The sequence below is a fragment of the Abramis brama genome (assembly GCF_963993115.1).
Source record: "Abramis brama genome assembly, chromosome: 6".
NCBI lineage: Eukaryota > Metazoa > Chordata > Actinopteri > Cypriniformes > Leuciscidae > Abramis > Abramis brama.
The window spans coordinates 21,046,997-21,060,880 of record NC_139968.1 but is presented as its reverse complement, the minus strand read 5'-3'; the positions used below and the strand labels follow the sequence as shown (position 1 = coordinate 21,060,880).

The following is a 13,884-nucleotide window of genomic DNA, read 5'->3' as shown; positions in this document are numbered from 1 at the left end:
TGACAGCACTGTAAAAAAAAAGTTGCTGCCTTAAATTGTTTTTTAAGTACAATCAACTTGGATGTTTAAGTCATTTCAACTTAAATTACATTAAACTGACTTTTCTGGCATGCAGTCATCTCTCAGTTCCATTAGTAATGTTTGGTACATAATGAGCAGCAGAAGTAACCACATCAACTGGGAAATAATAATTAATTCATCTAAATGACTGCATCTAAGGCCAGCTGGCTTTTTTCTCTACTCTAGTCATAACTGTTGAGATGGCCACTTCAATCATTGGTCTGAAAGATATCTGCTTGTCTCATGTCCATCCATGAGCGTTTTACAATGGAAAGTTGTCTATTTCAGCCTCATTACTGGTACCTAATAAAGCACAAAGCTTTGATTTTATTGTGGGGGGGTGTTGGGCATGACAGCAAGCAGAAATAGACGTTTAGTTCATGTTCAGTTCACGATTCTTCCGATCAGAGTGTAAATATCCGTTTCATAAAAATGTGTTATGCATTCATTCATCAATTTATATGCAGTAGTCCATAATGACGGTGTAGCAAAATAATTTACATGATTGTAAAAGTGCTGCATCTATAAGAAAACGCTGTTGCTCATTGCTTTAAGTGACTTTTCAGTCTGTCGCTTAAGAGTTTGAGCTATGTTATGAATGATTAAGTAGAGGGTTTCATCCAATCACTTGATTTGAGAGCAATTTTTATTCTTTCGCAGTGAAATTTGGATGACGACTAGAACCTTTGGCTGAACCATCTTGCAAATGTACTGTATCTCTAATTAAACGTCATGAACAGCTGATTATTCAGATTCTGATTTATCTGATTCTGACTCACATTGCAAACTCAACTCCGGTAGGTATACAAAACATTTCTTACATAATTTTGAGTAAACCAAGAGAAACTGCTCAATGACTTCAAACCATTTTCAAACCAAATGATTCATGTGAATCATTTAGTTCATTAAAAGAATCATTTTATAAGAGTCACTTTGTTGTGAATCACATTACACAGAAGGTTGTGTTTTTGAAAGATGCGTTCATTCACTCGGGAAAGTACGCACAACATTTCTTGCTTCATTTCGAGGGAAATGAGAATCAAGAAATGACTTGCGGTTCATTGAATCAGCAAATTGGATAAGACGGATCAGATAAATCTTTTTTTTTTTTTTAAATGATTCATATATAGTTTGTGAATCTTATGAGAGATTCATTAATTGAAATGATTTATAAGAGTCAGTTGTTCATGAATTGTATTACACCGGTGGTTGTGCTGTAGAATGACGCGTTTAACTGATCACATTGCAAACTCAGCTCAGGTAAAATTGAATTTATTTCGCCTGTAGCTTCAGGAAACACTGGCGTTAAGTGTCTTAAAACCAATATGTGGCGGCAAATAGCTCTAAGCCCATAAGCTATTGCAAGGCTAACTTCCTACGCAGAGGTTGTTCGAGATGTCAGGAAACGAGCAGGTCTTTTGACATCAATTCTTGTGTAATTCAGTGTAGCCTTGCATTGGATTGGTTTTGTTTCGCTTTGCCCTTTGTAACAAAACGCTGCCAAAATCCAGAAAACAGAACAGAGCTGCTGAAGCAAGCTATTGAAATTTCAATAACAATTAACCTTTTGCAGACCCAGAGTGCAAAAATATTGACTTTATTTCTCGCTGAATGCCATGTGTAAATTATCAGACAAGCGTCCAACGGATCAAAACGTCTCTGTTCGTAAAACACATTCATTTAAGTGCTGTCAAGTCTTTAAAAAAAGGGCACCACAAGGTCAAACGCCATCCAAAGCTGCCCTAAAGGTGCTCTGATCCATTATCATAAACACCCTTTTGTTTTTTTCACTGGCTTTGAATGTGAGAGCCGCCAGCTGCGGGGAGACGCTGGGAGTAAATCATGTCCAAGTGGAAATGTCAGAGAGGGCCTTTCAGACGGGGTTGCCTTGAAATCGATGAGAGGCAGAATCATGTGGTTAATCAGGCCCGTGTTAGCACTCAGAAGTGAAGGAGCGGATCAGAGCCCCGCCGAGAGAGCGCTCTCACTCCATACCAAGACGAGATCACGTATACGCTTCCACGCTCTCGTGCTCGCACACAAGGGTGACTCCTGCGGTTTACCTCCGTCAGAACTCTGCTTCAGTGCTTAAGTGATGTCTTTATGATAATATGACAAGACAGACACACACACTCACTCACTCATCTACCAGATCAAGCAATCCGTCCGCATCACGCACTCGTTCGACAGTCTGTTTTGATGAGGTCTGTGGAGGGCTCTCAGCCTCCTGATGAAAGCGGTCCGTCAGCTCGCGATACGCTCCTCAGCTGAAGAAATACACTGATTCTTTCACCTTTTCCAGGTCGAAATCACCTACAAGAGAGAAAGGACATGATTACGGGGATTTAACATGAAATATGTAACAACTAGTTAATTAGTGTGCGCTTTTTATAGATCTGATATGACATAATTTCCACTTTTAAACCGTCTCTTTACACTTCCATTCAAAAGTTTGGTGACAGTAATATATATTTTAATGTTTTTGAAAGAAGTCTCTTATGGCCACCAAGGCTGTATTGATTTGATCTAATATACAGTAAAAACAGTAATAGTGAAATATTATTACATTTTAAAAGAACTGTTTTCTATTTTAATATATTTTATAATGTAATTTATTCCAGTGATCAAAGCTGTATTTTCAGCATCTTTACTCCAGTCTTCAGTGTCACATGATCCTTCAGAAATCATTCTAATATGATGATTTGCTGCTCAAGAAACATTTATTATTATTATTATCAGTGTCGAAAACAGTTAATATTTTTGTTGAAACCATGACAGATTTTTTTTCAGGAGTCTTTGATGAATAACAATTTCTTTACTGTCACTTTTAATACATTTTATGCATCCTTACTGGACAAAATGTCTTTAACAGTAGTGTGTATATTGAACTAATTATATAATAAAAATAAATAAATTAATTAATAAAAAAAACAACACTTTATACTCAATTTCTCATTAATGCAATATCTAAAGAAATAAAAATTGTGCCCGAACACAACGTCAGCATAAATGAAAATTCATAAATATGAATATTATAATCTAGACTTACAATTATAATTCACAAACACACTTCAAAAAGTAAATATTTCTATTATAAGGCTACTATGGTCTCCTATTGTGAAACATCAATTTAAAATAACTGTTTTCTATTTTCATATCTTTTAAAATTTGATTTATTCATGTGATAGCAATATTCAGCATCACATGATCCTTCAGAAATCATTCTAATATGATGATTCAGTGCTCAAGAAATATTTCTTATTATGATCAATGTTTAAAACTGACAAATGACACTTATTTTCATACGTATTGTCATCCAAGTCACTCTATTTAATCAATCCATCATCTCAAATCAATGTCATTTGTACTTGAAAACATGAAATGAATCCTACAGGACATATAAATATAAACAAAACCCTTAAACAGGTCAGCATGTATCAGGACTTTAGAAATAATATTAAACTGTTTTATTACAGAAATAAAAAGTGTGTGTTATACAGTGGTATATACAGTTATATGGTGAATAAATCATCGTATTTCTTGTTTTTACTGACATTTTAAAAGCTCCCCTCAATATCGTCTCTGCTGAATCAGGGTTTTATGTGATGTGTGATTTTGCGATAAATGCGCTCATGTTGTCCATTGTGTTTCCTTCTGGCCCATGTTACATAAACAGATTAACCAGTTGACAGAATTAATTGTCATCAGTTTAATGAAATCTATCTCGCTGATGAGCATAAAATCGCATGTGTGGTTCTGCGGGACGGTGCGTCGTTATGCAACAGCACAAAAGCTGCCCTAAACCTGACAAGCTGTCAATCAGATGATGTCGAGCAGCTGGCCTGTGTGTCAGAAAGCGACGGGGTTTAACTCACCTGTATGAGGAACGCTGGACAAAAGCTGTAACATCTTATAGTATTCTTGAATCTTCTTTGGCTTGGATACAACCCTGTGAGAGTAAGAAATGGACTCAGTTGAACCAAACCTTATTCATTCATTCATATCAGCAACATATACGTTTTTAGGAGATATTGGTGGGTTTTTTTGTGTTTATTGTATCAGGTGATAATTAGTTATTTACTTGTATCGGTCTATTCTAAATTCATTTTGAGCGCACAAACTATTTATTTGAGCTTTTAGTGTATTATATCGGCTACAATAAAAAAATTATTATTGGTAACAGAATTTAGAATGGGTTTTTATTATTATGAAAATATGAAATAATTTTTTTTAATGAACTTATACTCTAAATAAGAAACTAAAACTTTAGGAGGTGGTGAATGTTTTCAGGAGTAAGTCTTTAATTCCTTTGATTCGTTCAAACGGCTGATTCATTCAGAAATAAAGTAAATGACTCTTTTTATGAATAGGCAATTGAATCATTGGTTCACCCGATTGATTCGCTCAAAACGCGGATTCATCCAGAAACGAAACACCGCTTTTTGCTGGTAATATTTTTATTGGCAAAATTGAGCAAAAACAGACAATATTGTCTAAAATATAACACAATACTAACTTCTTATTTATTGAACTGTTGTATAAAATCAATATAACATTTGCATTCATTCTATTCGGGACAAAAACATCACTCGTGTGATATTGCGCTCGTTACTCGTGTGATATTGCTTAACTATATAATATGATATGAGACAAAAAAATACAGGGGCATTTTTGCCCTGATATCTTGAATTTTAGGGCCATTCTATAGGCTACATAATGAGTTGTTGCCCTGCTTCATGTTCATCACCAATAAACTGTATAAAATGTAAGATGACCTATAGTACGTAGGTCTGGGGCGGGTTGGGTGCGTTAAATGCGTTAATAATTTTAACGTGTTATTTTCCCCCATAACTAATTAATTAAATGAATGCGTTAAATCGACATTCCAAGTTTTTATGTTTTCATTTTCTTTTAAAAGAAAGCAGAAGAGATTTATAAAATCAGCCATTTATCGGTTATCTGCCTTAACATGATCGTTTATCTATTTAATTCTAAATACAAACTTGTTATTATTGGTATCGGCCAGAATTTCAATATCAGTTTCAAGTTTTTAGCAGTGAAGTGGTTAAATAATATAATTTTTTTTTTTTTTTTTATCAGTATCACCTGATACTAGATATTTATCAGTGAATCCTAAGCAGATAGCGGTTTAGTGCCGAACCACTATTAGTAGTAGTTAAAAACCATGTAGTAGTTAAAAACCAGCTATGTGCAATGGGACTTACGGAGGCCTGCTACAGTATTTCTGCAGAAGAAACCTGGACAGCTCTTCTAGAATGGGCTGACTATGCAGAGCCACAAACTGCTCACGACACACCTGAGGAGCGACACAGAGCACTCAGTCAGTCATTATGCACACCAATGCGCCAGCTTCAATGCTATCTCCCTCTCGCTTCCCTTTTCCAATGCTCGTCTCAGACGTTTCACCTCTCTCCAATTTGAACTTTCCCATTTTAAGAGGAATCTGTGGTCACAAAGCATGTCAGGGAAAGACTTGCAGACAATAGACAGAAGGAGAGAAGGAAAAGATAAAAAAAGAGTCTCAATACAGACAGCTGAATATGGTTTAAAGGAACAGAGTGAGCTATTAAGCTTCAGAAGTTCACTGTAGTGTCACATAGAGGTGAAACTTAACAAATGAAGGTGATTGTAAAGTAAGTACAGCCAATAACTTTCATTTTGGGGTGAATTATTTCTTTTAAAATAATTTTGGTCTAAAATAGATCTGTGAAAGGAATCTGAGGTAAATAATATAAAAAGCTAAATTAAACTAATCAAGTTAATGGCAACTTTCCAAAAAATGGACCAGTTGAGAGGATGAGAGGTACGACCATTCAGTATGGAAATAACCCATGCTGACAGGGTTGGTTATTGAACATATGGTGAACTCAGCATGCAAACATCTGGCCATTAAGCTGACATGGTGGGGCCGCTCAGTCATTCCTATCAAAAGAATTTGCATTGGAAAAACATTCTGCACTGAATGCTCAGTTCCTTACACACCTTGTTCATGGTGTCCACCGTCAGAGCGTGGGTCCAATAACAGTCATGGACGGACACAAACGTAAGACCAGCCCTGCATGTGTGAAGAAAACAATGAATAATTAAAATAATAATAATAATAATGAATATTGTTTGCTAATATTATTTATACTATATATTTTTTTATAATTACTATCAGATATAGGCAATGTAAATAATTTATCATTATTATTATTACTATTACTAATAATATAAATAATTTATTATCATTATTATTATTACTATTACTAATACTAATAATAATGAAATGTTATTATTATTATTATTAATAAATATAAAATAATGTATTATCATTACTTTAATACATATCTTAATTTTATAAATTCATTTTGAATATTGTTATTAATATTATTTATTAATGTATTTAATTATAATATGTATTATGAATGATGTAATATTATCATAAATATTAATAGTATGATTAATATTAATGAAAATTGTTGTTAATATGTATTAATATTATACATTTTATTTTATTCTATTAAATATATGCGCAATTAATAATTATGAATGGATATTGTTCTATTATTTATTTATTTATTTATTTATTTATTTATTTATTTATTTATTTATTATTAGGGGCCAAGCACCGAAGGTGCGGAGGCACCTATTGTTTTTATTATTATTATTATAATTAGCGGTAGTAGTAGCAGTACAAGTATTTAAAAATGATTCATAATGTGTATATATTTTTATTCTTGTCTAATGATCACGTTATTATGTCCATTATTAGCTTTTATGGTGTCAAAAAGAAATAAAAACAACTAAAATCCATTCTGCAAATTAAACAAAGACATTGTATGATCTGTATCATATCTGACAGAAAAAGGTAATCTCGGTCACTCTTTATTCTTAACCCAGGTAAATGTAAGCACTTATCTGTTTCAGTCTGTATATTCAGGTTAGCATTTTTATTTGCATGTTTAAGAGATATAACATTGCCTGAAGAAGCAAAACCAAACAATACAGTCTCTTAATTTTTTAAGCTACAAAATTCTCCAATAAACAAAATATACAACACAAGAAAGATTCTGGGACTGTAGAAAGATCATTAATATTAAATGAGGTAATCACTGTTAATTATATGATTGGTTGTCTGTTGCTAGGCAGCTTGTTGTAACACTCTGGAGCAAAATTTAAAAGCAGTCTTAACCCAGGGTCTAAAAACGTGATAACCAAGGATTTAAAGACCTTTTGAGTGTGGGATGTAAAACAACAGACGGCTCATCACCTGTAACAATGCAGTGATGTCAGCATCATGTGCGTGGAGTCCAGAGAGTGGATGAAATTAGGCGGGAAGGCGTTTTTCTGCTTCATGCTGTCCGGTTTCCTAAATAAAGCACAAAAAAAAGCTATGAAGGGAACATTCAGATTTTCTCTAAATATAAACACACATGGGTAATTAAGGCCAGCGTCACCAACTTCACGCTGGGCAACACACACCTGTGGTGCCAGGATCCATACATCATTGAATAGGTAGGTCAGTCTTGAGTATCATCCAAGACAGAGACACACAATGAACAGAGCACCCGCTAGACCGGTAAAAGAGTAATGTGTGTGCTTATTAGGGCTGAAGATATTTCATTATACTGCTCTATATCAGACAAAAAAGTTCAGAATAAAAATAGTCATACTTAAAGCAGGGCTATGTAGTTCTCGGGAATTTCTTCACTGTATTCTCGCTTTTTGCTCGCAGGTTTCTCTATAGAGCTCCCCCTACAGCTTCGGAGTAGATATTTGACAACACTGTCGAAAAACTTGTTGGCGACTCTCAGATACCAGAGGCTAGTAGATCAACGACATCAAAGCAGATGGGACATTCTTTAAAACGTCTTCTTCATTCGGGTTCGAACAGCGTGAGGGAGCGCAATAATGACAGAATTTTAGAATTTTACATTGCGAGACCTGATATCACGCGATACTTCCTGACGCTGCGGCTGGCGGCCCAAAGTTGCAAGGGTGGTTTTTCGGCTCACAGGCACTTGGGGGGTGCGAGACGACCACCATTCAACCCGAAAAAAGTCATATAACTATTCCAATGACTCCGAAGCTGTTCGGTTAAGGTAAAAAAGTTACTTAGTTCACCTTTAAGGTCAGATCCTCTGAGAGAGAGAGAGAGAGAGAGAGAGAGAGAGAGAGAGAGAGAGAGAGAGAGAGAGAGAGAGAGAGTGAAAGAGAACAGTCTCAGTCTCAGACATCACGCCAACGGACCGTTGGCTGAACGTCTGATGCATATGGCACACTTAACTGGAAACACTTCAGACATTTTTGAAGTCGTCATCTGATTGGATGAATTCTACAGGATGTTCGGGAGATGTGTGTGTCGCGTTCTTAAACGTTCTGCCTAGAAACAAAGATGCCGTGAAGCCAAACCCCCTCATGGAAGAAGAACACTGTCGTGGGTTTACAACTGTGACAATGAGTGATTATCAGGATCAACTAAACGCTGGATTTTCAAAAGTATGTTAAAGTTTACGGCATAGACTCTTTAAAATACCTCCAAGGGTTTTACACACCGGTCTGGACATCGACATTATATTTTCACGCCCCTAAACATGATGCTGAACTAAACGAACTGTGATTGGTTGCTTTACACGTCAGTCAGACGGCCTCTGGGCGGTTCTTGGCCAATGAAAGCTGCTATGGAGTCCAGACCATCTGCCGTCAGTCTGAAGGTCTGGCTATGCGAGACTAAAGAGTAACTATCTACAATCTCTAGGCTTCACAGAGCGACACTGTGCTGAAGATAATTTCTGGTAATTCAGAGAGGGCTTTAGGTCTCTGTCAACAAGAGAGCTGCTGCCACCCTCTTTATTTCATCATTTATTCAGGTCTCTTCATTAATGAGGGTCTATTCAGCCTCTAATTCGAGCACATGATGGATCTTTGATTCAGTCCGTGGTCCGTTACGCATGCGTGTGAATCTCCGGTCGGGTCTTCACTTTAATCTTGTTCAAACAAGCTTCTTTATCTACATCTTACCTAGAAACTGTCCTCTGGGAAATTAGAGCGCTTGTATTAGATCAGCTTGAGATTTCTTTCAACACCTAGATGTGTGGCTGACATCTGGTAGACTGTACATATCTGAAGATCAGCCCTTCAGCTTGGTCTGCATGGACACCCAAAGCCATTTCTCAAAGCCTGAGAGGGACGTACAATCACAGTGGCGGCTGTCAGTCTAGCCATGAGTGCTCTTGGCCATCTATGAGAATTGGGAGATCCCTTTTCGTCACCCCGGCTTCTGCTAATGTAATTCCTGTGATAGTCAGTACAGGTTTGGTGGTCTATCACAGGTAGTGATAGAGAAGTACAAGTGAGGCCCCATTGTAAGTGGTTTATAATCACGGCCTTGCGGCTTTTGGGGGAAGGTCAGCAAGATAACTCCCAAATGAGGCTTTTCCAAGTGGTGTGAACCAAGCTTGGGTAAAGCACCGCAAGGATTGAAACTGTGAAATGAGGTGATCATATTAAAACAGCAGATGATTGCGTACGGAATGAACATTTGGGGTTTCAGTTTGAAGCACAGAAGTGTTTGTTTAATAAAAGATGATGCTGACTTGAGAACATATGGTAAAGTGGTGGATGACGGTGCGTTTGTTTATGCATGGGCATTTTGGAGAGAGCGTCGAATAAGCAAAGAGACTGCCGACACAAACACAAAATGTTACCAGTGAGACTTAAAGGGATATTTCACAAAAAAAGATATAATTCAGTCATCATAATGGTGGCCCCCATGTTGTTTAAAACCAATATGATCATTATTCTTGCTTAATGCAAATGAAGAAATATTTAAAAATGTACTTATTCTTAAATTGAATGTGGACTTTTTATATGACTTCAGAGTACTTAGAATAGAATAACTCATTTGAACAGCTTATATGATACATTTATAGCGCTTTTGTTTCCTTTTTGAATCATTGTAACTTTATGTGTTCCACAGAAAGAAAGGCTTGAAACAAAAAGAAAGGTTGTGGGTGAATAAATGACAAATTACAATTTTCATTTTTGACTGAACTATCCCTTTAAAACACTGTTACATTTAGAAACAACACAATCCTAACTCCAATTAATCCAAAATATACTTGGTCTCCTATGCAAATGCACGTCAACAGATGATAAAATGAGCGCTGATGTTAATTCATTGTTCATTCTGGGTAGCCCTCCATTCAGTAAATGACATACAGGATGTGCAGCAGTGACATTTCAACACGAAATGCCACTCTTCTCATCTGAGAGACTTTCTGCTTCTTTCATATCCTCCAGGGGTTTCTGTATATGATAATGAATTCTGGCCATCCACTGATGGGCCCAGAACAGCGTCAAATGCTTGTGTGACACAGGCGCTGCCTCTAGGTATTCCTGTTACTCAAACAATTTGCTGTTAAGCGCTCCCATTTAACTGTTTAATGTGCTCTGTGGGGTACGGTGCAATGATACTCAACAAAAGGAACAAAAAACAATGAAAATGTACAGCAAAGACTCACACATATACCTGTTTTCTTGTGTATTACTACGCTGACTCATTGGACATTAAATTTCCAATGAAATTTCCACCAAATTAAGCCACAAAACAATTAAATGAAGTCCCAACACAAATCTATTAAGCCACAATGCAATAGAAATGCTTTTGACCACAAGGGGGCAGTGTTATTGTAAAGTACTAAAACAAAAATTAAAACAATATTTAAAAAAAAAAAAACTTTTTGTTAACTGAAATAAAATAAAATATAAATAAACACTAAATTATATATACAAACTACAAAAACCCAGGTTTTGATATGGAAAACCTGTTTTTTAACAGCATGATCAGACGACAATAAATTGTCACAAAGGTGAAATGTTTCTTATCATTCTTAGTAAACAAATAACTTTTTTATTAGACTTTTGTGCATTGTAATCCCCTTTCCCATGTTAATTAAAAACAATTCAATACAATTTATTTATCATCAATATTTAGTGGCCGAATTATCGTTCAAAATCTCTTGAAAAGATCAAAAGTACAGAAACATCACTCGAGCCACTAAATGAAGCACTATTCATGTAAATAAAACAAGCAAACCAAATCAAGTAATGTGGGGAGAGGTCAGAGGTCAACATCAATACAGGGGTCAAAGTAAGGGGGAGGTACTTACTCATTGGCATCATGGCTTATATTGATGCTCAGATTCTGTATGCTGCTCTTGAGCTGCGGAAAACAAGAGAAAATGGGAGAGTTTGAATGTGTCACAAGAAAGCAACTACTATGAAAAGAAAAGTTTGTGTAGCAATGTCAATAGTTTTAAGCACAATTATTGCATTTTTAACAGGGAAAATCCTCATGAAAAAACGTTCCAGTTAGTTGACCTTCATCCAACTTACCACTCTGACCTCTAATATTAACCGACGCATATGAATACTTCAAGCAATACTCTCTTTCTTCACCAGACTGACCTTAAAGTTTCCTATTAATCCTTCTCAATGACTGATACAAATTTGAGTGAGTCTCTTAAGCTGAGACTGACCAAATAAGGGTGATGTTCCCAGAAACCCCCATAACCCAGCAATATCGACACAATGCCATTTAAGAACATGAGCTTAACCTTAGTAAAGGTAGGCGTCCATCACATAGGCACTGAAGTTAGGCCACTACCCTTGAGTGAGTGACTGCTCTCAGTATAGGAACTGTCAGCGTCAGGGGCTCTTCCATCACATTACTTCTTTGATTAGTCTCTCTGGTGCCCCAGGAGCCCATCCCGATGTGGCTCAATTCAATGGAGAAGAGCAGGATGACAGGTAGTGAAGTCTCGGACAGTGAAGGATGGACATAAACAAAAGAAAAATCTATAGAAAGTGCTGACGGGGATGTTAAGGTAAAAGGTTTTGCTGCTAAATCGGGGTTGCACCAGACTGGAAGTTCACTGGGACGTGAAGGGGTCAAAACTGGGGGGAAAATGTGAAATGGAAAGGGTTAATGTGTTCATTCTGGATTTCTGATTTGGGGGAATGGTGTTTGGCGAAATGAGTCATGAGGCCTTACAGTTACAATGATTTATGAGTCTATTAAGGGTCATTAACAAGGACAAGAAAACCAAGGAGACATTGAGAGGTGTGATGGGAGTGAACCAGGTTTTCTGACATCTAAAGAGTCAATGTACATCGTCAAAGGCACTTGGAGAAAACCTTACTTCCAATGGGACTTGTAATATACTCCTTATCCGCTGGTTCAGGTGGCATAACTAAAACTCATGAGGAAGGGAAACAAGACCAAAGCAAGCTGACATGATGCTCGGTCAGTTGAAAAGGGATTTCAATCTGAAGTGCGATGACTCCTGGATTGGACAGCTCCCTGTGCTTTTCCTGCTGTATCTCTTCACTTGTTCTGTAGTGTCCTTTGTTGCAGAATTGAACAAGATTATAACAAGAACTTAGGCCACCTAAGAAAGACATGAATCTAAAAACCAAAATGAAGAGTATTTTGCTGATTTTATTCAGACTAAAATTAGAGGGATGATAGGAAATGATGGAGAAAGCAAGGGGAAATGGAATCAGGACAAATTACGGTTGGGACTTGACCAGTCTCCTGCAAGTGCATCCCGCATTGTAAGCCAAAAGGGCAGCAACTAGCTTACAAGCTTCCAGCTACCCACAAAGTTGCCACCTCTTTTATTGAACGCATCCATTTGAGCCTCAGGGTAACACTCTCTAATCTTTCAGAGTCCCCAAGAGAGAGGCTTTAAACAATCTGTGACCTCTTGCCTGGTTAAGTCCTCTGGGAATATTCTTGACATATCTGCTGTTTTCATCAACGCTTTTACAAAAACAACTGTTTTGGCGAAAGATCAATTAAAATTGACGATTCATGCTTTGCTGCCCTGATCAGACAGATATTTTTTAAAAATCTTGTGGTGCACAAATTAAAGCACCTCACTTTTGGTCTGACTTTCAGAACAGGCAAAACTTTGGCTTTGGCCAATTAGCAGGATGTAGAAGGCGAACAATTAGCGCTTTGGGTCATAAAAGTTGCAGCAGGGCTCGACATCCTTTTGGGATCAGACTGTAGACAAGGAACACTGCAACAACCCCAAGGGAAATCACATTTCTTCTTTTTTCCAAGGGCACCGCAAGTGTTTGGCCACTAAAGCAAAGGCGACAAATTATTCCCCGCGGCTTTAATCCCCGCTGGTCGTCTTCCTTGCAGAATTACCAGACTGTTTTTCCTCAATTTGACATATAGCCTGTGAAAGAAACATTTCAGCCTCCAAAAGTGACCCCTAAACTGATTAACAGCAAACAATCACATTAGCGAGCTTTACTGATGCACATCCCATATCTGGTTCCCTCCCAAGTATATTTTCCTTTCCCCTATCAACAGTGCACAGTGACTAAATAGATACTGCCGATTTCACCCTGGCTTATTTGTTTACTTTGTTACGACGGCATTACGCTCCCGGCATCTAATTAATACGCCATTTCCCATGTAAAGAAAGATCAAGGGTGGGTTGCAAGAGATTGAATCACAGAGAGGTGACCTCAGCTGAAGTGTCTCATAGCTTCAGCAGGATAAAACATTTCCTTGATTACATTTGAAGTAGGGGGCTGAGATTAATACTGATTTGGATTTTCTTTTGGCTTTAAGAGTCATAGCGCAGAAGAGAACACCAAGATAGGTTACGCCATGTCAAAATGTTTCAACTACCTTTTCTTGGAAAACTAAACATGTTTTTAAAGGTGCATCCGAAGGTCAACTTTAAAAAAAGATTTCACAACGCACTTTACTTTCGCAATGTGACATTTCCACACGAT

The 13,884-nt window shown here is 37.0% G+C and overlaps 1 protein-coding gene across 1 annotated transcript in view; it reads right to left on the bottom strand.

Moving 5' to 3' along the window:
- Nucleotides 1-1,641: 1,641 nt before the first annotated feature.
- Nucleotides 1,642-13,884, bottom strand: part of LOC311084451 (DNA-directed RNA polymerase, mitochondrial-like) — a 48,430-nt gene continuing 36,187 nt past the window's right edge. Inside the window, exons 16-21 of the mRNA XM_084116475.1 lie at nt 11,235-11,287; nt 7,334-7,432; nt 6,064-6,136; nt 5,286-5,377; nt 3,936-4,009; nt 1,642-2,373 (exon numbers count right to left, since the gene is read on the bottom strand). Coding sequence (XP_083972601.1) covers nt 2,324-2,373; nt 3,936-4,009; nt 5,286-5,377; nt 6,064-6,136; nt 7,334-7,432; nt 11,235-11,287 — 441 coding nt within the window. The 3' untranslated portion in view covers nt 1,642-2,323. The remainder of the gene's footprint in view (nt 2,374-3,935; nt 4,010-5,285; nt 5,378-6,063; nt 6,137-7,333; nt 7,433-11,234; nt 11,288-13,884) is intronic.